The 23389-nt window shown below is 46.0% G+C and overlaps 1 protein-coding gene across 6 annotated transcripts in view; it reads right to left on the bottom strand.

Moving 5' to 3' along the window:
- Positions 1-23389, bottom strand: part of NFX1 (nuclear transcription factor, X-box binding 1) — a 253243-nt gene that overhangs the window by 90886 nt on the left and 138968 nt on the right. For all 6 annotated transcript variants that reach the window (XR_007355124.2, XR_012667101.1, XR_007355121.2 and 3 more), the window contains exons 14-16: positions 6293-6412; positions 5414-5493; positions 4685-4915 (exon numbers count right to left, since the gene is read on the bottom strand). Coding sequence is in view for 3 of the 6 variants with exons in the window: in XM_048839501.2 (XP_048695458.1) it covers positions 4685-4915; positions 5414-5493; positions 6293-6412 (431 nt within the window). In the remaining 3 variants the exon portion in view is untranslated. The remainder of the gene's footprint in view (positions 1-4684; positions 4916-5413; positions 5494-6292; positions 6413-23389) is intronic.

Raw genomic sequence — 23389 nt, 5'->3', positions numbered from 1 at the left:
ATTGGCCCGGCCCACCAGGGGCTTTCCCTGAACAAGCGACGTCCCAAGTTTGGGAAACACTGATATAGAATACAGTCATGTTGTCCATTACCTGAACATGTTGGGAGACGATAAACGGTAAGAACCATATGCAGGCCTCCTGAACTGCTTTCAGTTCCAGGAGATTTATATCAGAGGGGCAGCCATGTTAGTCTGTATCTACAAAAACGAGGAGTCTGGTGGCACCTTAATGACTAACAGATTTATATGCATCCTTGACTCATGAGGGGTCAATATTCCTTGTACTGTGTGTTTGTTCAGATGAGTGCCCCAGCCTTTGAGATAGGCATCTGCCATCAATATCTTCTGAGGAGTAGGGAGTGAGGGAACTCCCATGCACAGCTGTTCTTTGTCCTGCCACCAAGCTACAGAGTCATGTACACTGTGAGGGATCATAACAAAACTTGTCCAGGCAGTGCTTACTTGGCATGTAAACTGTCTGAAGCCAGGCTTGTAGGCAGCAGAGTTTTAATCGTGCAAAGGGGGTCAAAAGTGCAAGATGCCACGTAACCCAGGAGGATGAGGCATATCTGAATCAATGTCAGTGGAGTCTTTCTGAGCCGATTAATCAGAATGTTCATGAACCTGTCCATGGGGAGATAAACTCTGGCTCTGAGTAAGTCTAGAGTTGCTCTGATGAAATCTATGGTCTGTGTTGGAGTTAAAGAGGACTGAGGGTGCCTTCTGACAAGACTTTCCCATAAGAAAGATGGGCTATTGAGTTCTGCTACTACTGAATATGGATATGGATGGAAGTGTGCTGCTGCTACTGAAAGCATTTTTAGGAATACTCTGGGTGTTGTTGCTAATTCTAAGGGAAGCAACCTGTGTTGAGAGTGGTTCGTACCTACCACTGAAGAACCTCCTGTGGGACAGAAAGATGTCTATGTGGAAATAGGCACCCTTGATGTCAAGAGTTGTGAATCATTTGTTTCTGTTCAGACAGGATTATTGATGCCAGAGTGACCATTCTGAATCCTAATGTTCAGACAAAGAAACTGAAGTGATGGAGGTCTAACTTGGGTCTCCATCCTCCTGTTTTCTTGGGGATCATGGAACATTTGGAATAAAAATGGTTTCCCTCGTGCTGAGGTGGCACCTGCTCTATGGACCCTTGATGAAGTAGAGAGTGTACTTTCTGTAAGAGTGCTCTCTCATGAGAGTGGTACCTGAAAAGGGAGAGGAAAGGGCATTTTGGAGGGGGAGGGGAAAGGAACCATTGTGTAATCAAAGCAGATGACATAGAAGACCCTTCTGTCTGCTGTGCTTGCCATATATGGAAAAATTGGGCCAGTCAGCCACCAAATAGAATTTCAGGGGTGGGAGAACATGGCCTCTGGATGAGTTGGCTGCTCTCAGAGGTCCTGTATTTCTTGACTGATAGTTGAGGGTGGAGTCTGGAAGAAGCAGCATTCTGCTTGGGTCTTTGCACATACTGCTTCTTTTGTGGCAGTTTGTACCCTTTCCAATGGTACAGGGGCTGAGCTGATGGTCTAGGTTTGTAGGATTATTTGCTATATTTCCTTCTGAGAGCTGGTCTATATAAACCCAGGGAACAGAGGGTTATCTTCAAGTCTTTTAATGGGGGTAATGACTCATCAGTCTTTTGTCTGAATAAGTTGTCTCCTTCAACTGTAAGTCTTCCACAGTGGCCTGGATTTTTCTGGGGAATCCTGAGGAGTGAAACCAGTTTTATCCTCACACCACAATGTTGGTAGCCATTGACCTAGAAGCTGTATCAGTCATGTCTACTGCTGCCTGGAGGAATGATCTAGCCACCAGTCTACCTTATTCAATAAAGGGCCTGGAATTGCCCCCCCAAGGAAGGCAGAGCACTTGTCTCTAAACTCCTAAAACTTGGAATAGTTGGCAAAATGATACTTTTCCAGAAGTGCTTGGATACTGGCTACGTGGAATTGCAAGCTAGTTGATGTAAATTCCCTCCTTTCCAAAAGGTCCAGACATTTCACTTCCTTTTCTGAAGGGGCAGATCTGCTTTGCTGTTGTCTATTCCTTTGTGTGGCAGCTTGCACCACAAGCAGTTTGAGGCATGATGGAGTAAAGAAGAACTCTGCTCCGTTAGATGGGACAAATATATTTTCTCTGCCCTTTTACATGTAGGTGCACATATAGTTGGAGTATGCCACACCACCTGGGCTGTCTCTAGGATAGACTCATTCACTGGGTTCACCATCTTACTCCATCCAACACTCTGGAGAATATCCAGTAGTTTGTGGGATAACTCCCTCCTCCTGAGGGAATCATCTCAGCCACCCTTAATAGGCTCCTGGAACCATCTGTGGTCCTCTGATGGAGAAGACAATGACACAGCGACCACTTTGTTAGGAAAGGAAGATGATATACCCAATGGGATGGGTAGTACCACAAGATCCAGTTCTTCTCCCCCCTTCTTCCATGGGTTCTAGAAGGAGCTCAGGCTGGTCTCTTGTGGAACGGGGGTGGGGGGAATGATGTGATTCTCTATGTGACTGCACTGGCTCTGGATAACGGGTACATGGGTTCCATGGTCCCCATTATGGACAGTGATAAGGATCCATTATGGGTTGTGGTAGTTCCGAAGGCATGACCAATAGTCCTGGTGAGGTATGCCACCTTATGGTCTAGTGGAGAAACCCAGGAGGTCTGGATCCTGTGTCTGGGGTAACCTACCTCAGTGGGGGTGATGATGGTCTTTGCTCAACGTTTGACACTTCCAATGAAAATGTGGGGTCCATTTCTAATGGCGGTGCCCTTGGTATCATTGATCATAGAATCATAGAATATCAGGGTTGGAAGGGACCCCAGAAGGTCATCTAGTCCAACCCCCTGCTCAAAAGCAGGACCAATTCCCAGTTAAATCATGATGGTGGATGGTAGCAGAGAAGGATCTCTGTCCTTGTAGCAATCCTGCACCAATGTTGTCAACATCTCCCTGTTGAGAACCAGTGCTGAAATGATGGGAGAATATATGGACTGGACTAGATAGTGATATGCTCGGTAGTGATATACTTCTTTCCAGATGGAGGATGATGGTAACTTGTCTCCTCATACTTGAGCTGGTGTAGGAAGTCTTTTGGAAGTCTTAGATTCCAAATGCAAACGTGACAGTACCATCAGTGCATATAGCTCTTAGAATTCTTTGGTAGTGGAGGTCGAGACTCATGGCATTTTTCTTTGCTCAGTACCAATGGCAAAGTGGTAGTGGCCAGAGAAGTGTTAGTCTTCTGAGCCTCAGAATAAGTATGATGGGCCTTTGGGGATTTGGAACCAGAGCATGATGATTCAAATGACAGCTGGGGAGGGGACTTTGAGGAAGAGTATTCTCTCGAGCATAGAGATTGCTTCTCTTGAGTGGAGGAGTCCTTAACTGTATTCCTATTCACCCAGGTATCAAAAATGATGGTAACTGGGGACGTGCTTTGACCAATATATGGGAGGGCTGTCTGGCCTGCATCAGACTAAGGTCTCATTGCCTGCTCCATAAAATGTACTCTGAGCCTGAAGTCCTGCACCTGGCAGGTCCAGCTAGGAAAGGAGCAGTAGATACTGTACCTGGTAGAGAAATATACTTCTCCCAGACAGCATACACACCTCTGATGATTTACTGACCAGGAAGGCTCATGGGCAGGAGAGGCAGTTTTTGAATCCCAGTACTCCCAACATAGTTCAGTCTTCATGCTGGGAAGAGGGTGGAGAGATAGGGTTGGGGGAAAGCCTCTAAAGGGGAAAAAGGGCTCCCCATTCCCTAACTAATTATACTAAAATAATACACTATCTAATAAAAAATATTTTAAAACTGTTTACAGATAAAGTTGAAGAAAGAACTTTGAGGACACTAGAGTGTTCCGTCTCAGACCACGCAGCAGTAAGAAAGAAACAGAGAGGTGGTTGGCTGCAGGGTCTCTTACAACATAGGTTCAGAGTACGAGGAGACAAGAGTGCAGCTACAGACCAATGGACACTAGTAGCAAGATCTTCCAATCTCAGGCTCATCAAACACATGTACTCACAGTGGAATATACATAAGGACCAGCACTCGAAGAACCACCATTTTTATTGGGAGATTTGGGTGGTTATTTTGTTCACATCTACTATAGTGAAATATATACAGTTTGATTTTCCCTGCTTCTGAGCAAAGATCAGATGATGTGGGTGTGTGAAGGAGTCTGTTCTATGTGGTTGCCCCCAGCAGGCTGCTCTATGTTATGTCACTAGCTTAAGGTCACTACGATTTTATATCAAGCGAGGACAGATACAACTCTCCTCCGCCACATTTCCGTACCCATACCAAATCCCCACAAGCAACAGAGCTAGCTTATGCAGGAGCAAAAAGTGAATGGATCACATTTGAGGATCTGGGACAAATATTTTAACAGATAGAAATCTGGCAGGTACTTTTGCTCAAACTACTAGCCATTCTAATAGTGGCAATTTTGAAAAACAAAATAACCATAAAATACATAATTATGCTTTATCACATTAATATAATAATTCATATCAAAACTTGCATACTGATAGTATTGCATTATCTTGAAAGTTTCAATGTCAGTATTTTAATTTTTTTTAATCTTTCATTATTGACTGAAACCTGTTAGTGTACAATTTGTCTGTCTGTGAATTATGTTCTTTGTTCCAGAGCCATCACCTTTGTGTTGCAAGAAGTTGTAGGACAAGGTAAAGACGGATGGCATGGAGCCATACAGGGATGATTACAGTATAGTCTCAGATTAGTACATGGCTGTTTGCACTCTTCATCTATGAGACACACCCCTTTGTGACAAATCCTTTTACATTTGTGCATTCCACATTTTAACATTTGATTGCAGCGAAGACCACAAGAGATGTCAGTGAGATGACAGGGAATATTGTTCCGCAGCTGGAAAGGGAAAAAGACATCATAACTAACAGTGAATGTGTTATTGTAAAGTGTGTATTCTCAGATACTTTTAATCATGTCCATATTTTAATAGAGCATAGATTTTTAGAAGAAAATTATCTATGGTTTTGCACTAAGCTCTTTGCAATCTATTTTAAACACAAACCTGAGTGTGTGTGTGTGTGTGTGTGTATATATATATATGATATGTTATACCTGGAAATACTGGATCAAGTCTGTACACATGTGGACTAAAGAAAGCAAAAGTGCATCTCATCATTTTAAACTGCATGAAACAAACACTTACAAACACCTACAAACACCACCAGCATAGTTTCTGTGGGTATCAATTTTGTGGCTACTTGGGGAGTAGCCTTAGAGAAGCAAATATCAAGTCACAAAGTAACATGTAGTTTAGAAATAAAAGCCCACATAAGGCTATCGCTCATTTGTAATTAAAAATGTCATTGTAATTTGTTCAATAGCAGCCACACTTACTTCATGCTTGCCCATACACCATTTTTGAGTGAGGTATGTACAGGGTGGGCACTTCTCTTCACTATGACACGTATGGTACACTGCAGACATAGGAATATAAAATCAGGAAACAATTCTTAAATACTTTAGTTCACTCAGACATTTTATATTACAGAGCCTTTTATATTCTAATTTCTTCTTTCAGAACCACACAATTTATGTTTGTGTGGTATTCTATTATGTTTAAATTCTTTAACATCAGGATGACTTTAGCTGCATAGACATTCCTTCCTTCCTGGAGTTCCTGTGCTGCACGGTAGGACATTCTGAGTATTAGCTTTAAGAGCCGTGGTTTTCAACCTATGGTCCTCGGACCATCAGGGGGTCTGCAGACTATGTCTAAGATTTCCAAAGGGTCTGCAAATGAAAAAAGGTTGAAAACCACTGTTCTAGAGCATGGCATAAGAAAGCATTTGTCAGTAATTTGATCAATTTGTTCTGTACTATGCTTTGTATCAATTTGCTGCAGATCTACTACTAATTATAGTAGTCCCAAATAATAAAATGAGATATTACAGTTGTAGTGAAGACACATTCTTCTCATTTTTTACAAGAAGGGGAGGTCACCATGTGCTTACTTTTCAGAATATGCTATTTAAACTCAAGGTTAAAATGAGATTTGATTATTTGAATGGCTAAAAAATTCTTCAGACACTTTGGATGGTGTGTAAAACCCCAACAATTTTACTTGGAAAAAAAGTAACATATTAATGGAAAGGAAAGGTTTAAATATACCTAATCTGGTTCATCTTTCGAACACCAAACAATAAATCTGAGAACACAGAAAAATGTAGACACTGGACAATTTAAAAATGTTATGTGGGTGTACCTATGACTTACCTGGATGATCACATTCATGTGGTCTGGTACATGAGTTTTTACATTCTGGTGGCTGAGTACCACAAGGAACAGGAGGATAAATTACCGACTCACCACAGTAACAAGTTAGCTCATCAAAACCTGGCAAAGCAAAACAAACCAAACAACTAATAAATACAGTTGAAGTTTAGTCACGTAGGATTAAGTTTTGAGTTGCTTAAAAAAAAAAAAGCAAATGTTTTAACAAGTTGATATTAGAGATTCTATTTAGCATAAAGCATCCTAAAAGCCAGAACTCCTACATCATAAAAAAAATATTACCTTGGTTAAAAAAAAAATCCAGTTTAAGAAAGTTAAAGGAACAATAAAAAAATAAGAAATTATGTAACAAATGGGAAAAAAAGAGAAAAATTGTAATTAATACGAATCAGTTAAAAATATAGGCAATTGATATTAGAAGTTAAAGGTATCAATATACTTATGGCCAATATGGTTAAAAATCAGTAAGAAAGGGTTTTACAAAAATCAGGAACAAAACATGTCAGGAATGATATAGATCCATTACTAGATGAAGATAAAACTGAATAAGGAGGTACACAATACAAACATGTTCAATAAATATTTCTGTTCTATATTTGGAGTCAAGCTGGATAATGTATTCATAGAATCATAGAATATCAGGGTTGGAAGGGACCCCTGAAGGTCATCTAGTCCAACCCCCTGCTCGAAGCAGGACCAATTCCCAGTTAAATCATTCCAGCCAGGGCTTTGTCAAGCCTGACCTTAAAAACTTCTAAGGAAGGAGATTCTACCACCTCCCTAGGTAACGCATTCCAGTGTTTCACCACCCTCTTAGTGAAAAAGTTTTTCCTAATATCCAATCTAAACCTCCCCCACTGTAACTTGAGACCATTACTCCTCGTTCTGTCATCTGCTACCATTGAGAACAGTCTAGAGCCATCCTCTTTGGAACCCCCTTTCAGGTAGTTGAAAGCAGCTATCAAATCCCCCCTCATTCTTCTCTTCTGCAGGCTAAACAATCCCAGCTCCCTCAGCCTCTCCTCATAAGTCATGTGTTCTAGACCCCTAATAATTTTTGTTGCCCTTCGCTGGACTCTCTCCAATTTATCCACATCCTTCTTGTAGTGTGGGGCCCAAAACTGGACACAGTACTCCAGATGAGGCCTCACCAATGTCGAATACTATATATAGTATTCATACTATATAATGATGACGTCCTTTTTAACTAAAGGGCATGTTACACAGCAGCTACTAAAGTTAAAGATTTTTAAAATGGCAGGTCCTTTAAATTAGCAGAACTTACACCCAAGAGTTTAAAAGCTTTAGTAGGGGTGCTCTCCAGACTGTTAATATTAACTTTTTAATACATCTTAGAAAACTGGTCACAGGAAAATAGGCCCTGAACAAAAATTTTAAGTATTGTACTCATGTTAAGACCTAAGGCAAAAAGGAGAGGCTAAGGGGAGTTTGAGTAGCAGCTGCAGAACCTGCGATTTGCTTTGACATAGTGAGTGTATGTTTGATCTGTTTGTCTCTCTATGGGCCATGTGACTGGGGATCTTGATCCTTTGTTCAGGCTATGTGATTGAAGTCTGAGCTGTTAATCCTTCCCTGTGTGACAAAGTTCCTCCTCTGCCTTGGTGGGTCCTGCGTTTATTGGCGGATTTTCTCGTCTCAGAGGTTCATGGCAGCCCTCAGTTTGACCACTTTCATGGCTCAAATCTGCCGTTCACTCAGTTAGCCTCATCACTGGCCAGCATAGGGAACGGAAGAAGAACAATCCCCGCAGTCTCTGCTGATCCACCTAGTGGATTGGGAAACGGGCCAGAGACCTTCCCCTCTGGTGGAACCCACAGTCCAGTTCAACTCCTCCAGTATTAAGTAGGGAGTTGGGGGGATGGAGGGATAGGGGGAACCTGGGCCCGCCCTCTACTCCGGGTTCCAGCCCAGGGCCCTGTGGATTGCAGCTGTCTACAGTGGCTCCTGTAACAGTTGTGTGACAGCTACAACTCCCTGGGCTACTTCCCCATGGCCTCCTCCCAACACCTTCTTTATTCTCACCACAGGACCTTCCTCCTGATGTCTGATAATGCTTGTACTCCTCAGTTCTCCAGCAGTATGCCTTCTCACTCTTAGCTCCCAATGCCTCTTGCTCCCAGCTCCTCACACGTGCACCACAAACTGAAGTGAGCTCCTTTTTAAACCCAGGTGCCCTGAGTAGCCTGCCTTAATTGATTCTAGCAGCTTCTTGATTGGCTGCAGGTGTTCTAATCAGGCTGTCTGACTTAATTGTTTCTGGAAAGTTCCTGATTGTTCTGGAACCTTCCCTGTTACCTTACTCAAGGAAAAGGGACCTACTTAACCTGGGGTAACATATTTGCCTTCTACCATTCTCCTGTAGCCATCTGGCCCGACCCTGTCACATATCCCCCCCTCTGCTCAACACCACAGGATTGGGCAACTTGGGACGTCAGGCAGTGTACCCGTGACAAGCCATCTGCATTACCACAGTGGCTTCCAGCCCGGTGTTGTATGGTGAATTGGAAAAGTTGTAGGGATAGGAACCATCTGGTCACCCTTGCGTTCTTCTCTTTATTTTGTTGCAGTCACTGGAGGGGTGCATGGTTGGTCACAAGGGTAAACCGTCGTCCCAGAAGGTAATAACATAGTGTTTCCGTGGCCCATTTCACAGCTAGGCACTGTCTTTCAACAATGGCATACTTCTGATCTCTCGGAAGGAGTTTCCTGCTGAGGTAGAGGATTGGGTGTTCATCTCCGACCATCTGCAATAGGATGGCTCCCAATCCTACTTCAGATGCATCTGTCTGTAAAATGAATTCTTTGTTGAAGTCTGGGGCTATAAACATGGGGTTACTGCAGAGGGCTGTCCATAGATCCATGAATGCTTTCTCTGAGGCATCTGTCCACTTCACCATGTCCGGACCCCGGGCTTTTATCAGGTCTGTCAGGGGACTCGCTCTGGTAGCAAAATGGGGAATAAATCGTCAGTTGTACCCCACCACACCCAGGAATGCCCGGACTTGCTTTTTCCAATTAGGCCAGGGCCAATTTTGGATAGCCTCTAGTTTGTTTAGCTGGGGCTTAACCATGCCCCTTCCTACAATGTAGCCAAGGTATTTAGCCTCGGCTAGCCCTATAGCACACTTGGCTGGGTTGGCTGTGAGGCCAGCCCGTCTTAGCGTGTCCAGAATCGCTTCCACCTTTTCCAAGTGGGTTTCCCAATCGGGGGTGTGAATAATCATATCATCCAGGTATGCCGCTGCACAACTGGTATGGGGCTGTAGAAGCTTGTCCATAAGACACTGGAAGGTGGAAGGTGCCCCATGCAGTCCAAAAGGAAGAACAGTATATTGAAACAGACCCTCTGGGGTAGAGAATGCCCTCTTTTCTTTCACATCTTTGGCAAGGGGAATCTGCCAGTACCCCTTTGTTAAATCAAGGGTGGTCAAAAATCGGGCATTGCCCAGGCGGTCAACTAACTCATTGATATGGGTTATGGGGTATGGATTGAATTTGGATCTCTCATTCAGCCGGCGAAAGTCATTACAAAACCTAATGCTGCCATCGGGTTTGGGCACCAACACAATTGGGCTTGACCACTGACTGTGGGACTCTTTGATGACTCCCAGCTCCAACATCCTTTTTACCTCTGCCTTGATCTCCTCGCTTTTTACCGCTGGGACCCGATAGGGCCTTAAAGTTACCTTTGCCCCAAGGTCTGTGATAATGTGGTGATATGCTTCGGTGGCCTGACCTGGTTTGGTTGAAAACACGTCCTGGTATCGGTTGATCATCTGAGTTACCTCCTTCTTCTGGTTTGGTGTCAGATCAGTGGATATCCTGATCTGCTCCTGCATGTTATTTCCCTGGATCGAGGTCTCTTGGACCACTACACATGCCTCTCGTTCGTGCCAAGGCTTTAAGAGGTTAATGTGATAAATTTGTTCTGGTTTCCGGTGTCCTGGCTGCCGCACCTTGTAGGTTACTTCCCCCATGGGTTCAACCACCTCATAGGGCCCCTGCCATTGGGCCAAAAGCTTGCTTTCTGCCGTGAGTACCAACACCATCACCCGATTCCCTGGTTGGAACTATTGGACTTTTGCCTGGCGATTGTAATGGGTTTGCTGAGCCTCCTCCGCCTTTTCCAAATGTTCCCGTACCAAGGGGTGACCCAGGCTATCCGCTGTCGCATCTGCAACACATGGTCAATTATATTTCTCCCCTCATTGGGTTCCTTTTTCCAGATTTCTTTTGCAATATCTAGTATGCCATGGGGGTGGCATCCGTATAATAACTCAAAGGGGGAAAACCCAGTTGAGGCCTGAGGTACCTCCCGGATTGCGAACATAAGGTAGGGTAGTAGGATGTCCCAATCCTTCCCGTCCCAACTTACCACTTTCCTTACCATTGTCTTGAGGGTTCGGTTAAACCTTTCTACCAGCCCATCGGTCTGCGGATGATAGACTGAAGTTCTAAGGTATGGATATGGGGCAGCGTACAGAGGTCCTTCATTAGCTTCGACATAAATGGGGTACCTTGGTCTGTTAATATCTCCTTTGGTAGCCCCACTTAGCTAAAGAGTTGGTGGGGATCTTTGCCCAACGTTTGAGGCTGTGCTTCGCAGGGGGACGGTTTCTGGGTAGCAAGTAGCATAATCCAGAAAGACAAGTATATATTGGTGGCCCCAGGCTGTCTTCTCTTCTCGAATCGTCGCACGACCCATGCCAGGGTCTTCTCTACCCCCAAATGCCCCCCAAAAAGAGGACTATGGCCAAGACTTAATACAGCATTCTGCTGTTTTTGAGGTACTAGGATCTGCTGTACCGTCTGCCCCTGTACTGGTGCAACCCAGTAGAAGAGATTCTTCTCCATTATGAAGTAGGGTCCTGGTCCCTGGGTTTTCACTTCAACAGGGACCCCATCTATTTTGGTCACCTCCTTCCTAACGTTATCGTACATTGAGTCTTCAGCCTGGTCCAGTCCAAAATTTCCTCTCCCGGGGTAATCTGCCCGAGATCTAGGGGGCCAGTCTCTGTTGCCTCTACTGGTTCAGAGGCGTTAGGATGTGGGTCAGACTTGGGTGCTTCTCTCTCCTGGGTGGCCTCCTTTTCAGCTGCTCGGATCCACCTACCTACGAGAGCAACCCTCTGGCTTTGGGTCAGTATTCGGGTTCCCAAGGCCTTAGCTGCCCTCCTTTCCCTTTCTGACTTTCTATCCTGTCTGGGAGTGGAGAACAAATCTGGGGATATTTCAGAGAAGACTGGGGGTTGACAGTCCAGTGTGGATGCCTCACTGACTTCAGGGTTTCCCCCTTTCTCCAATTCCCTTACCGGGAGTAAGTCTCCAAACCCTGGAAAGTCCCTCCCTATGAGCCCCGGGTATGGGAGTTTAGGGACTACACCTGCTGCTACCTCAGGAGTGTTCCCCTGAAACTCGGTTTTTACTGGGATGGTGGGGTAATAACCAACTGTCCCATGGACGCATGTTATCCCCATACGCTTAGCCCACGGCAGCTGACTACGCTTCACGAGCTTCCCCGAGACAAGCGTGATAGCACTCCCCAAATCAACCAGTGCCATGGTCTCTACCCCATTTAGCTTCACTGGTCTGGTGTACATATGTGGGGTTAGTGAGACCCCCCACAAGGTGGATTAGGGAGCATGGGACTGCCCAGTTCCCCAGGTTACACTGCATAGGCTCCTCAGCATTGGGACACTGTGCAGCTATGTGTCCCCACTCCCAGCAGGCATCTGTATGGAGCCCTAGGCGTTCCCTGGTCTCTTGGTTTGGGCAGTCTAACATCATGATCCTCTTCCCCCTCCGTGCTCCGATTTTTTGTGGCTTCTGGTGGGCCTTCAGCCCCTCCCCTTTTCCACCTGGGCTCTCCTGGCGGCCCAGTCACCCGAGCTCTAGGGCTTGGTGCTGCTAGTTTAATGCGGGGTGCTTCTTCCTTAACTGGTCGGGTCAGCTCCCTCGCTGTCCTTCGCCTCTCTACCACTGTGACAATCTCGTCGTAGGTGGAGGGTTCGTTCTGGCTAATCCAGGCATGAAGGTCTGGCGGTAGTCCTCTCATGTACTGGTCGATGACCAGAACCTCTAGTATCTCCTCCGGACTCCAGGACTCAATTCGCAACCACTTTCGTGTGAGATGGATGAAATCAAACAACTGGGAAAGCGGGATTTTGTTTTCCTGGTACCTCCACTCGTGATACTGCTGGGCTTGCAGTGTGGTCGTTACCTCAGATCTGGCCAAGATCTCTGCTTTCAGCTGGGGGTAGTCTGCTTCAGCTTCCTCAGGCAGATCATAGTAGGCCTTCTGGACCACTCCACACAGGAATGGGGGGAGGATGCCAGACCACTGATCTTGAGGCCAGGCCTCCTGTAGGGCTGTCCTCTCAAAGGCCAGGACATATGCCTCAATGTCATCCTCCCCCATCATTTTCTGCAGCCAATTGCTGGCCCGTATCATCCGCGTCCCATCATGGCCGTGGTTCAACTCTGTAAGGGCCTTCCTTCACTTGATTTACCAGTTCCCGCAACATAGCCCGGTCTTGAGCAGCCTGGTCCATCAGCAGGCGATTAGTCTCTTGCTGCAGCCGCACTGCCTCCTGTTGGGCAGCTGCCTGGACATGGGTAGCCTCCTGCTGGGCAGCCGTGGCTTGTATCAGTGCCTGCACTACCTCCTCCATTGTGGTGAAAAAAAAAACAAACCATCTTTCTCTTTTTTTTTAAAACAACCACCTCCTTCTTCCGCCACGCTGTGTACACCAAATCTCACCCCTGACACCAATTGTGACAAAGTTCCTCCTCTACCTTGGTGGGTCCTGCGCTTCTTGGCGGATTTTCTCGCCTCAGAGGTTCACAGCAGCCCTCAGTTTGGCCACTTTCGTGGCTCAAATCTGCCGTTCACTCAATTAGCCTCATTACTGGCCAACATGGGGAAAGTAAGAAAAATACTCCCCGCAGTCTCTGCTGATCCACCTAGTGGATTGGGGAACAGGCCAGAGAGCTTCCCCTCTGGTGAAACCCACAGTCCAGTTCAACTCCTCCGGTATCAAGTAAGGAGTTGGGGAGATGGAGAGATGGGGGGAACTTGGGCCCGCCCTCTACTCTGTGTTCCAGCCCAGGGCCCTGTGGATTGCAGCTGTCTACAGTGGCTCCTGTAACAGTTGTGTGACAGCTACAACTCCCTGGGCTACTTCCCCATGGCCTCCTCCCAACACCTTCTTTATTCTCACCACAGGACCTTCCTCCTGATGTCTGATAATGCTTGTACTCCTCAGTTCTCCAGCAGTATGCCTTCTCACTCTCAGCTCCCAATGCCTCTTGCTCCCAGCTCCTCACACGTGCACCACAAACTGAAGTGAGCTCCTTTTTAAACCCAGGTGCCCTGAGTAGCCTGCCTTAATTGATTCTAGCAGCTTCTTGATTGGCTGCAGGTGTTCTAATCAGGCTGTCTGACTTAATTGTTTCTGGAAAGTTCCTGATTGTTCTGGAACCTTCCCTGTTACCTTGCCCAGGGAAAAGGGACCTACTTAACCTGGGGATAATATATCTGCGTTCTATCACTCTCCTGTAGCCATCTGGCCCGATCCTGTCACACCTATTAACAAGGAACCATGCTGACCTGCTATGCTAGGTATATAAACTAGTTGCAAAACAAACTCCTGAGTGGGGAAACACCACATGCTAACAGGAGTCTGAGGCCAGGTCTACACTACCCGCTGGATCAGCGGGTACCGATCCATCTATCGGGGGTTGATTTATCTAGACGTGATAAATCGATCCCCCAAGCACTCTCCCGTCGACTCCTGTACTCCACCGCTGCGAGAGGAGCAAGCGGAGTCAACAGGGGAGCGGCAGCAGTCGACTCACTGCTGTGAAGACGTCGCTGGAATGTCTGTGAGGGGAGGGCCCCTGCCTCATACTGAGGGGCGATCAGCAGGTTATCTCAAGTGCTTATATACGAATGCAAAAAGCCTTGGAAACAAGCAGGGTGAACTGGAGTTCCTAGTGATGTCAAGGAATTATGACGTGATTGGAATAACAGACTTGGGGGGATAACTCATATGACTGGAGTACTGTCATGGATGGTTATAAACTGTTCAGGAAGGACAGGCAGGGCAGAAAAGGTGGGGGAGTAGCACTGTATGTAAGGGAGCAGTATGACTGCTCAGAGCTCCGGTACGAAACTGCAGAAAAACCTGAGTGTCTCTGGATTAAGTTTAGAAGTGTGAGCAACAAGAGTGATGTAGTGGTGGGAGTCTGCTATAGACCACCGGACCAGAGGGATGAGGTGGATGAGGCTTTCTTCTGGCAGCTCGCAGAAGCTACTAGATCGCACACCCTGGTTCTCATGGGTGACTTTAATTTTTCTGATATCTGCTGGGAGAGCAATACAGCGGTGCATAGACAATCCAGGAAGTTTTTGGAAAGCGTAGGGGACAATTTCCTGGTGCAAGTGCTAGAGGAGCCAACTGGGGGGGAGCTTTTCTTGACCTGCTGCTCACAAACTGGGAAGAATTAGTAGGGGAAGCAAAAGTGGATGGGAATCTGGGAGGCAGTGACCATGAGTTGGTTGAGTTCAGGATCCTGACACAGGGAAGAAAGGTAAGCAGCAGGATATGGACCCTGGACTTCAGGAAAGCAGACTTCGACTCCCTCAGAGAACAGATGGGTAGGATCCCCTGGGGGACTAACATGGAGTCCAGGAGAGCTGGCTGTATTTCAAGGAATCCCTGTTGAGGTTACAGGGACAAACCTTCCCGATGTGTCGAAAGAATAGTAAGTATGGCAGGCGACCAGCTTGGCTTAACGGTGAAATCCTAGCGGGTCTTAAACATAAAAAAGAAGCTTACAAGAAGTGGAAGGTTGGACATATGACCAGGGAAGAGTATAAAAATATTGCTCAGGCATGTAGGAGGCCAAATTGCACCTGGAGCTGCAGCTAGCGAGAGATGTTAAGAGTAACAAGAAGGGTTTCTTCAGGTATGTTGGCAACAAGAAGAAAGCCAAGGAAAGTGTGGGCCCCTTACTGAATGAGGGAGGCAACCTAGTGACAGAGGATGTGGAAAAAGCTAATGTACTCAATGCTTTTTTTGCCTCTGTCTTCACTAACAAGGTCAGCTCCCAGACTGCTGCGCTGGGCATCACAACATGGGGAATAGGTGGCCAGCCCTCTGTGGAGAAAGAGGTGGTTCGGAACTATTTAGAAAAGCTGGACGTGCACACGTCCATGGGGCCGGACGAGTTGCATCCGAGAGTGCTAAAGGAATTGGCGGCTGTGATTGCAGAGCCGTTGGCCCTTATCTTTGAAAACTCGTGGCGAACCGGGGAAGTCCCGGATGTCTGGAAAAAGGCTAATGTAGTGCCAATCTTTAAAAAAGGGAAGAAGGAGGATCCTGGGAACTACAGGCCAGTCAGCCTCACTTCAGTCCCCGGAAAAATCATGGAGCAGGTCCTCAAAGAATCAATCCTGAAGCACTTGCATGAGAGGAAACAGGAACAGTCAGTATGGATTCACCAAGGGAAGGTCATGCCTGACTAATCTAATCGCCTTCTATGATGAGATTACTGGTTCTGTGGATGAAGGGAAAGCAGTGGATGTATTGTTTCTTGAGTTTAGCAAAACTTTTGACACGGTCTCCCACAATATTCTTGTCAGCAAGTTAAAGAAGTATGGGCTGGATGAATGCACTGTAAGGTGGGTAGAAAGTTGGCTAGATTGTCGGGCTCAACGGGTAGTGATCAATGGCTCCATGTCTAGTTGGCAGCTGGTGTCAAGTGGAGTGCCCCAGGGGTCGGTCCTGGGGCCGGTTTTGTTCAATATCTTCATAAATGATCTGGAGGATGGTGTGGATTGCACTCTCAGCAAATTTGCGGATGATACTAAACTGGGAGGAGTGGTAGATACGCTGGAGGGCAGGATTAGGATACAGAGGGACCTAGACAAATTGGAGGATTGGGCCAAAAGAAATCTGATGAAGTTCAATAAGGATAAGTGCAGGGTCCTGCACTTAGGACGGAAGAACCCAATGCACAGCTACAGACTAGGGACCGAATGGCTAGGCAGCAGTCCTGCGGAAAAGGACCTAGGGGTGACAGTGGACGAGAAGCTGGATATGAGTCAACAGTGTGCCCTTGTTGCCAAGAAGGCCAATGGCATTTTGGGATGTATAAGTAGGGGCGTAGCGAGCAGATCGAGGGACGTGATCGTCCCCCTCTATTCGACATTGGTGAGGCCTCATCTGGAGTACTGTGTCCAGTTTTGGGCCCCACACTACAAGAAGGATGTGGATAAATTGGGAAGAGTCCAGCGAAGGGCAACAAAAATGATTAGGGGTCTGGAACACATGACTTATGAGGAGAGGCTGAGGGAACTGGGATTGTTTAGTCTGCAGAAGAGAAGAATGAGGGGGGATTTGATAGCTGCTTTCAACTACCTGAGAGGTGGTTCCAGAGAGGATGGTTCTAGACTATTCTCAGTGGTAGAAGAGGACAGAACAAGGAGTAATGGTCTCAAGTTGCAGTGGGGGAGGTTTAGGTTGGATATTAGGAAAAACTTTTTCACTAGGAGGGTGGTGAAACACTGGAATGCGTTACCTAGGGAGGTAGTAGAATCTCCTTCCTTAGAAGTTTTTAAGGTCAGGCTTGACAAAGCCCTGGCTGGGATGATTTAATTGGGGATTGGTCCTGCTTTGAGCAGGGGGGTGGACCAGATGACCTCCTGAGGTCTCTTCCAACCCTGATATTCTATGATTCTATGATCTAAGTATGTAGAGTTCAGCTACACTATTCTCGTAGCTGAAGTTGCGTATCTTAGATTGATCCCCCACTCAGTGTAGACTAGGCCTGAGTGTGTAGAAGCTTTTTCTCCAGGTACAATTCTACATAAGCTGACCAGTGATGGAACAGTTATTATGACACATCCCTTACAAGCCACATTTTGTTTCCTGCCTGTTGACAGAAGAGGCTTTCTGTGCATAAAGTTCAAGTTGATGGCTGCGTTAGAGAAAAAGATCTGTTGTCTTGGTGTGTAGCTGATAACCCACTGTACTAAGAGAGACAGGAGAATTGCTGGACAACTGAGGGCAGCACCACCACAGATCCACTAGAGAATGAATTGGTTTTAAGGGAACATGAGAGTGTGGAAAATAGAAAGGATAATCAGAAGACATTCATCCAGTTTATGTCAAGCAAAGAAAGAGAAACAAGAAAGATTCTGTACAGACAGAAGCTAAGACATTCTCTCCTGCTTCTGACTCTGTAGAAAGTCTCTTGCTGCTTGCTTTTCCCCTTCCTTAGTAAAGTGATATCAAATTACTTTGACAAGATCTTAAACAAGACTACAATTCTGGTTGATACAAGTTCATCAAGTACATTCAATATGTGGATTTTGGCTGTGACCAGAAGGGAATTAAGGGGATACAGGAGAGAGACTGAGGGAGATCCAGAGAAATGCACAAAGGGAAGTTACTTACCTTTATAACTGGAGTTTTTTGAGATGCATGGTCCCTATCTATATACCACTGTAGGTATACAAGTGCCTGAGAACAGAGAATTCTTGCAAGCAGTGTCTGTTGGTCTATGCCCAAGCCCCTGCTATCCTTGTGCTCTGTACTGAGGGTATAAAGAATGAGGCAGGGCAGACCAACTGGCTCTTCTGTTCCTTTGTCTATGGCAAAGCCAGTCATGATCGGGGGGAAGGATAGCTCAGTGGTTTGAGAATTGGCTTGCTAAACCCAGGGTTGTGAGTTCAATACTTGAGGGGATCTGGTGCAGAAACTGGGGATTGGTACTGCTTTGAGCAGGGGGTTGGACTAGATGACCTCCTGAGGTCCCTTCCAACCCTGATACTCTATCATCTGAAGGAGAGTGGGTAGTGGCATATAGATAGGGACCACATACCTTGAAGAACTCCAGTTACTTCCCTTTCTTCTTCGAGTGCATATTCTACTGTGGGTGACTGACAAAATAGTACCTAGAGAGGAGGAGGGTGCAAGTATGTTTGTAGAACCACTTCCACAAAGCATGCGTCAGCGGAGCAGTCTTGGACCAAGGCATAATGTCCCATGAATGTGTAGATGGAACTCCATGTAACTGCACCGCAAATATCAAGCAGGGATTCCTCTTGAAGTGATGCCTCTTATGCATATGAGCCCATACCCCATACGGGGAGGGAGTTGTGTCAACTATAGAGTACAATACAGCCAGAGACCGACTTAGAGATTCTCTGGAAGGATACAGCTTGACCTTGAACTCGTTCTGCTATGGCAACCAACAGTCTAGGAGTATGTCTACATTGTAATTAAACACCCACAGTTGGCCTGGTCAGCAGACTTGGGCTGAGGCTATGGGACTGTCTAATTGTGGTGTAGATGTTTGGGCTCGGCCTTGAACCCTGGGACCCTCCCGCTTCACAGGGTCACAGAGCCAGGGTTCCAGCCCAAGCACAAACATCTACACCACAAATTAAACAACCCTGTAGCTGAGTCAGTTGACAAGGGCCAACAACAGGTGTTTAATTTCAGTGTAGACATACCCTAGGAGGCTTTCTGATCTGTTTTGTTTTCAGCAGGTAAAAATCACACATCAATGAAAAGAAGAATCCTCTCCTTGCCAGAAGCATGGGGCTTCACCCTTCAGGGGAAAAAAACCAAACCACCCCCCCCCCCCAAAACAGGTAGGTGAACTAGCCAATGTAAGTAAATTAACCTAGGAGGGAATTTTGGGTGTAGTCACAGCAAAAATTTGTCCTCATGGAATATTGCATATGAAGGATCAGTTGTGAGTGCCCCTTGTTCGCTTACCCTTCCGGCCAAGGTGATAGCAAAGAGGAATGCTACCTTCATCAAGAGGTGAAACATGGAACACATAGCTAGTTGTTCAAAGGGTGACTTAGTGAGTGCCAAAAGTACTAAGTTAAGGTCATGTTGAAGATTTTGTTTGTTTACTGGTGGAAAGGTTCTCATCAGGCCTTTCAAGAATTTGGTTACTGGCTGGGTAAAGATCTGATGGCAGGTGACACATGCTGATTGCCACCAGGTGGACTTGCAGTGAATTAAGGGAAAGAACTGATGCCTTCATAGTAAGTCTAAAACAGCGGGACTATCTGCTGTCTCTGAAGATATATGCTTTTGCTGGGCCCAGATAGAGAAATGTTTCCACTTAGCTAGGTAGCATTTTCTGGTGGAGTCATTTCTGCTATTATTAAGAATGGTTGCATGGCCTCACAGCAGGTATTTTCCAGGCTTCACACCCATCCAAATGCCAAGCCATGAGATGAAGTGCTTTCAGATGGTAGATGCTATCATTCTCATGAGTCAAGAGATTTGGAAAGGATTGCATGCTGATTGTTGGATGGGGTGACATTTGTAGGAGGCTTAGAAACCAGAACTGTCTGGGCCATTTGGGAGCAATGAGGATGACTTGTGCTTTGTCTTGCTAAATTTTCTATAGAACCTGAGGTGGTATCATGATGGGAGGGTAGGCATAGCTCAAGTAATCTGACCAGATCAGAAGGAGAATATTGCCTCTGGAGTGCTTTTCTTGAGCTCCCCTGGAGAAGTACATGTTGCATTTTCTGTTCGCCTGCCCGAAATGGGGGTTCCCCACTGAGTGAAAATGCTGTTCACTACTGGCTAAGGCTGTCTTCCAATTAATTCTGGATTTCTGGAGAGTACACTGTCAATAGGGTAATATGATTTTTGATCCAACAGTTCCACAAGGTGACAGCTTCTACACACAGGGGGATGGATCTCACTCAACCCTGTTTATGGTGAAACTGGATGAATGGTAGAAAAGCGTCACAAACTTTCTGGACTGCCCGGAAGTCCACAAGACTGATGTGCATTCTGGGCTCTCGAGTCATCCAAGTCCCTGCACCATCTGACTGTTCACGTGAGGTCCCCAGCCTATCATGGAGGCATCTGTAATGATCATCTTTTCAGGTGTGGGGCTAGGAAAGGAATACCTACACACACTTACTCAGGATTTTTCCACCAATTAATGAGGTACTCATCCAGGTAGAAAGTGTCACTATGGTGTTCATGCTGTGACTGGTTGGTGTATATACTGTTTGGAACTAAGTCTGTGGGCAATGGAAGTGGAGACTGGTAAATAGTGTGACATAAGTCCATGATGCATTCCGGGAGAGAAAGGAAAGTCTGAAATTATGTTCAAGAGGCACACATTATCTGGTCTATCACATTACTCATGGTGTGAAATCTATCCATCGGGAGATAAACGCTCACCCTGACTGAGTTGAATCATAGAATCATAGAATATCAGGGTTGGAAGGGACCCCTGAAGGTCATCTAGTCCAACCCCCTGCTCGAAGCAGGACCAATTCCCAGTTAAATCATCCCAGCCAGGGCTTTGTCAAGCCTGACCTTAAAAACTTCTAAGGAAGGAGATTCTACCACCTCCCTAGGTAACGCATTCCAGTGTTTCACCACCCTCTTAGTGAAAAAGTTTTTCCTAATATCCAACCTAGACCTCCCCCACTGCAACTTGAGACCATTACTCCTCGTTCTGTCATCTGCTACCATTGAGAACAGTCTAGAGCCATCACTACCCGTTGAGCCCGACAATCTAGCCAGCTTTCTACCCACCTTGTAGTGCATTCATCCAGCCCATACTTCCTTAACTTGCTGACAAGAATACCGTGGGAGACCGTGTCAAAAGCTTTGCTAAAGTCAAGAAACAATACATCCACTGCTTTCCCTTCATCCACAGAACCAGTAATCTCATCATAAAAGGCGATTAGATTAGTCAGGCATGACCTTCCCTTGGTGAATCCATGCTGGCTGTTCCTGATCACTTTCCTCTCATGCAAGTGCATCAGGATTGATTCTTTGAGGACCTGCTCCATGATTTTTCCAGGGACTGAGGTGAGGCTGACTGGCCTGTAGTTCCCAGGATCCTCCTTCTTCCCTTTTTTAAAGATTGGCACTACATTAGCCTTTTTCCAGTCATCCGGGACTTCCCCGGTTCGCCACGAGTTTTCAAAGATAATGGCCAATGGCCAATGAAGATTGCTCCTATAAATTCTGAAGTCTTAGTTGGAATCAGGGTAGATTTTTCCATGTTCACACAGACTCCTAGGGATGAGAGAAGGTGAAGCAGAGATGATGTTGATGTAAGGGCTTTTTCATGTGTCCTTTCAACAAGATGCCAATAGTCTAAATACAGGAAAACAGAAGCTGCTGCATCTGAACTGTGCTGCTACTACTAGAAACAATTTGAGAAAGATGCTGGGTGTGGTTGCTAGGCCAAATGGATGTAACCTGTATTGGTACTGGTCAGGACCCACCATAAACCTGACAGAAATCTTGTGTGGAAGGGGTCAATGTCCACATGGAAGTATGCATCTTTCATATTGAAAGCTGTGCTCCTTCTGAGGGATGAAAATATTGATGCCAGTGTAACCATATGGAATTTTAGTTTGCAAATAAAAAAAAAAAAAAGACACTGAGTTGGTGCAGATGGAGAGTGGGTCTCCACCCTCCCTTCTTTTTGGGAACTAGTAAACATTTTTAACGAGGGATTCTACCTCTGGGCAAAGGATCTCCTCATGAGAATGGTCTCAAAGAAGGATGGGGAAGGGCATTTTGGATGGGGGTAAGAAGAGAAATGTATTGGTATTGCCAGAATGGATGATATTCAGCACCCAACTTGTCCACTGTTATTGCACTCCAGTTGCAGAAAAAGAGCTACCAAAGCATATGTGAGGATTGGGTGGAGACGGTATCAATAGTATCTTATGCCTGGGAAATAAGGTTGGATTGATGTGACGGATGTGTAGGATGTAGGTATCGTGGCTTTTGTGTACACTGCCCTTCACAAAGAGGTTCATAGAATCACTGATGGCAAAATGGTTGAGGCACAGCTCTTGTTTTGTCAGGATGTTCGTGGATCTTTGGGGCAGGTGTATATATACCCAGAAAATGGAGGGTTGCCCTGAAGTCCTATAGTGAGGGCAAAGACTCCTCAGTCTTTTTGCTGAAAACGTTGGTCTTGAAGGGCAAATACTCCATTGTGTTATAGTTTCTCTGCAAATGCAGTTCTGGACACCAACCTGCCTTCATCAATAAGGGCCTGAAATTGAGCCATGTCTTGCTTGGGGAAATTTGTTCTTAAAATCCAAGAACTGTCAATAATTCAGAAAATCATACTTGGCCAACAGCACTACATAGCCTCCAGTTCAGAATATTGAACTAGATGATGTAAAAACCTTCCTTCCCAACAGGTCCAGTTACTTGGCCTCCCTAATTTCAGAGTGGGTGGCTACATCTTCCTGTGGCAATCTGAACAAGTAGGGAGTTTGGTGAAAGGTGGCTAAACAGAAACTCTGCTCTCTTAGCTGGGACAAAGTAGTGCTTCTTAGCCCTCTTGGGGGTAGAGATACACATTGCCAATATATGCTGGACATATCCGGCTTCATTCACCAGTACTCTCTGCCTGGACCCTATGTGATGTAGGATGTCCAGGAGTTGTGTTGAGTTGTGTGTCCTGAACCTTCTCCAGGAACATCTGGAGCTCCTCTGCCACCCTACGTAGCAGCTCTCAAAATTGCTTATGGTCACCCAGAGGGAATGGTGAAGCTGGGATGACTGCATTGGATAACCTTGCCAGTACTGGCAGAACTAGCGGATCCAGCTCATGGGGATCAAGTGGAAGCTCTAATTACTCTCTTGCAGTAGGGAGAGTGATTCCCTGTTAGACTGCTCTGACCTGGAGTATCATGCTTATGGGTCCCATGGGCTAGGGCCAGTAAGAGGGATTGAAGGTGGGCTCAGGATGTCCCCATGCATGGATTGAATCATGCAAGCTGCTGTGTACACTGATCCCTTAGAGACAGCAGACCTGATATTTCTGGGAGTGTTCAGTAGATAAGGGGTGACTGGAGTGCATCTATTGTTAACCTGCAAAGCAAAGTAAGGGCTAACATTGCCCAGAGGAGAGTGTTTGGGTGATATCAGGAGAGTGTTTGGGCTAGAGGGGTAGCACCCAGATAAGCATAAGGAAGGCATCCTCATGCTGGAAGGAGGGAATTAACAAGGTGACTTATGGTCC

This window comes from Caretta caretta, chromosome 2, assembly GCF_965140235.1.
Source record: "Caretta caretta isolate rCarCar2 chromosome 2, rCarCar1.hap1, whole genome shotgun sequence".
NCBI classification, from domain to species: domain Eukaryota; kingdom Metazoa; phylum Chordata; order Testudines; family Cheloniidae; genus Caretta; species Caretta caretta.
Note: the sequence above shows the minus strand (reverse complement) of the source record. Positions and strands in the feature narration are given on the sequence as shown.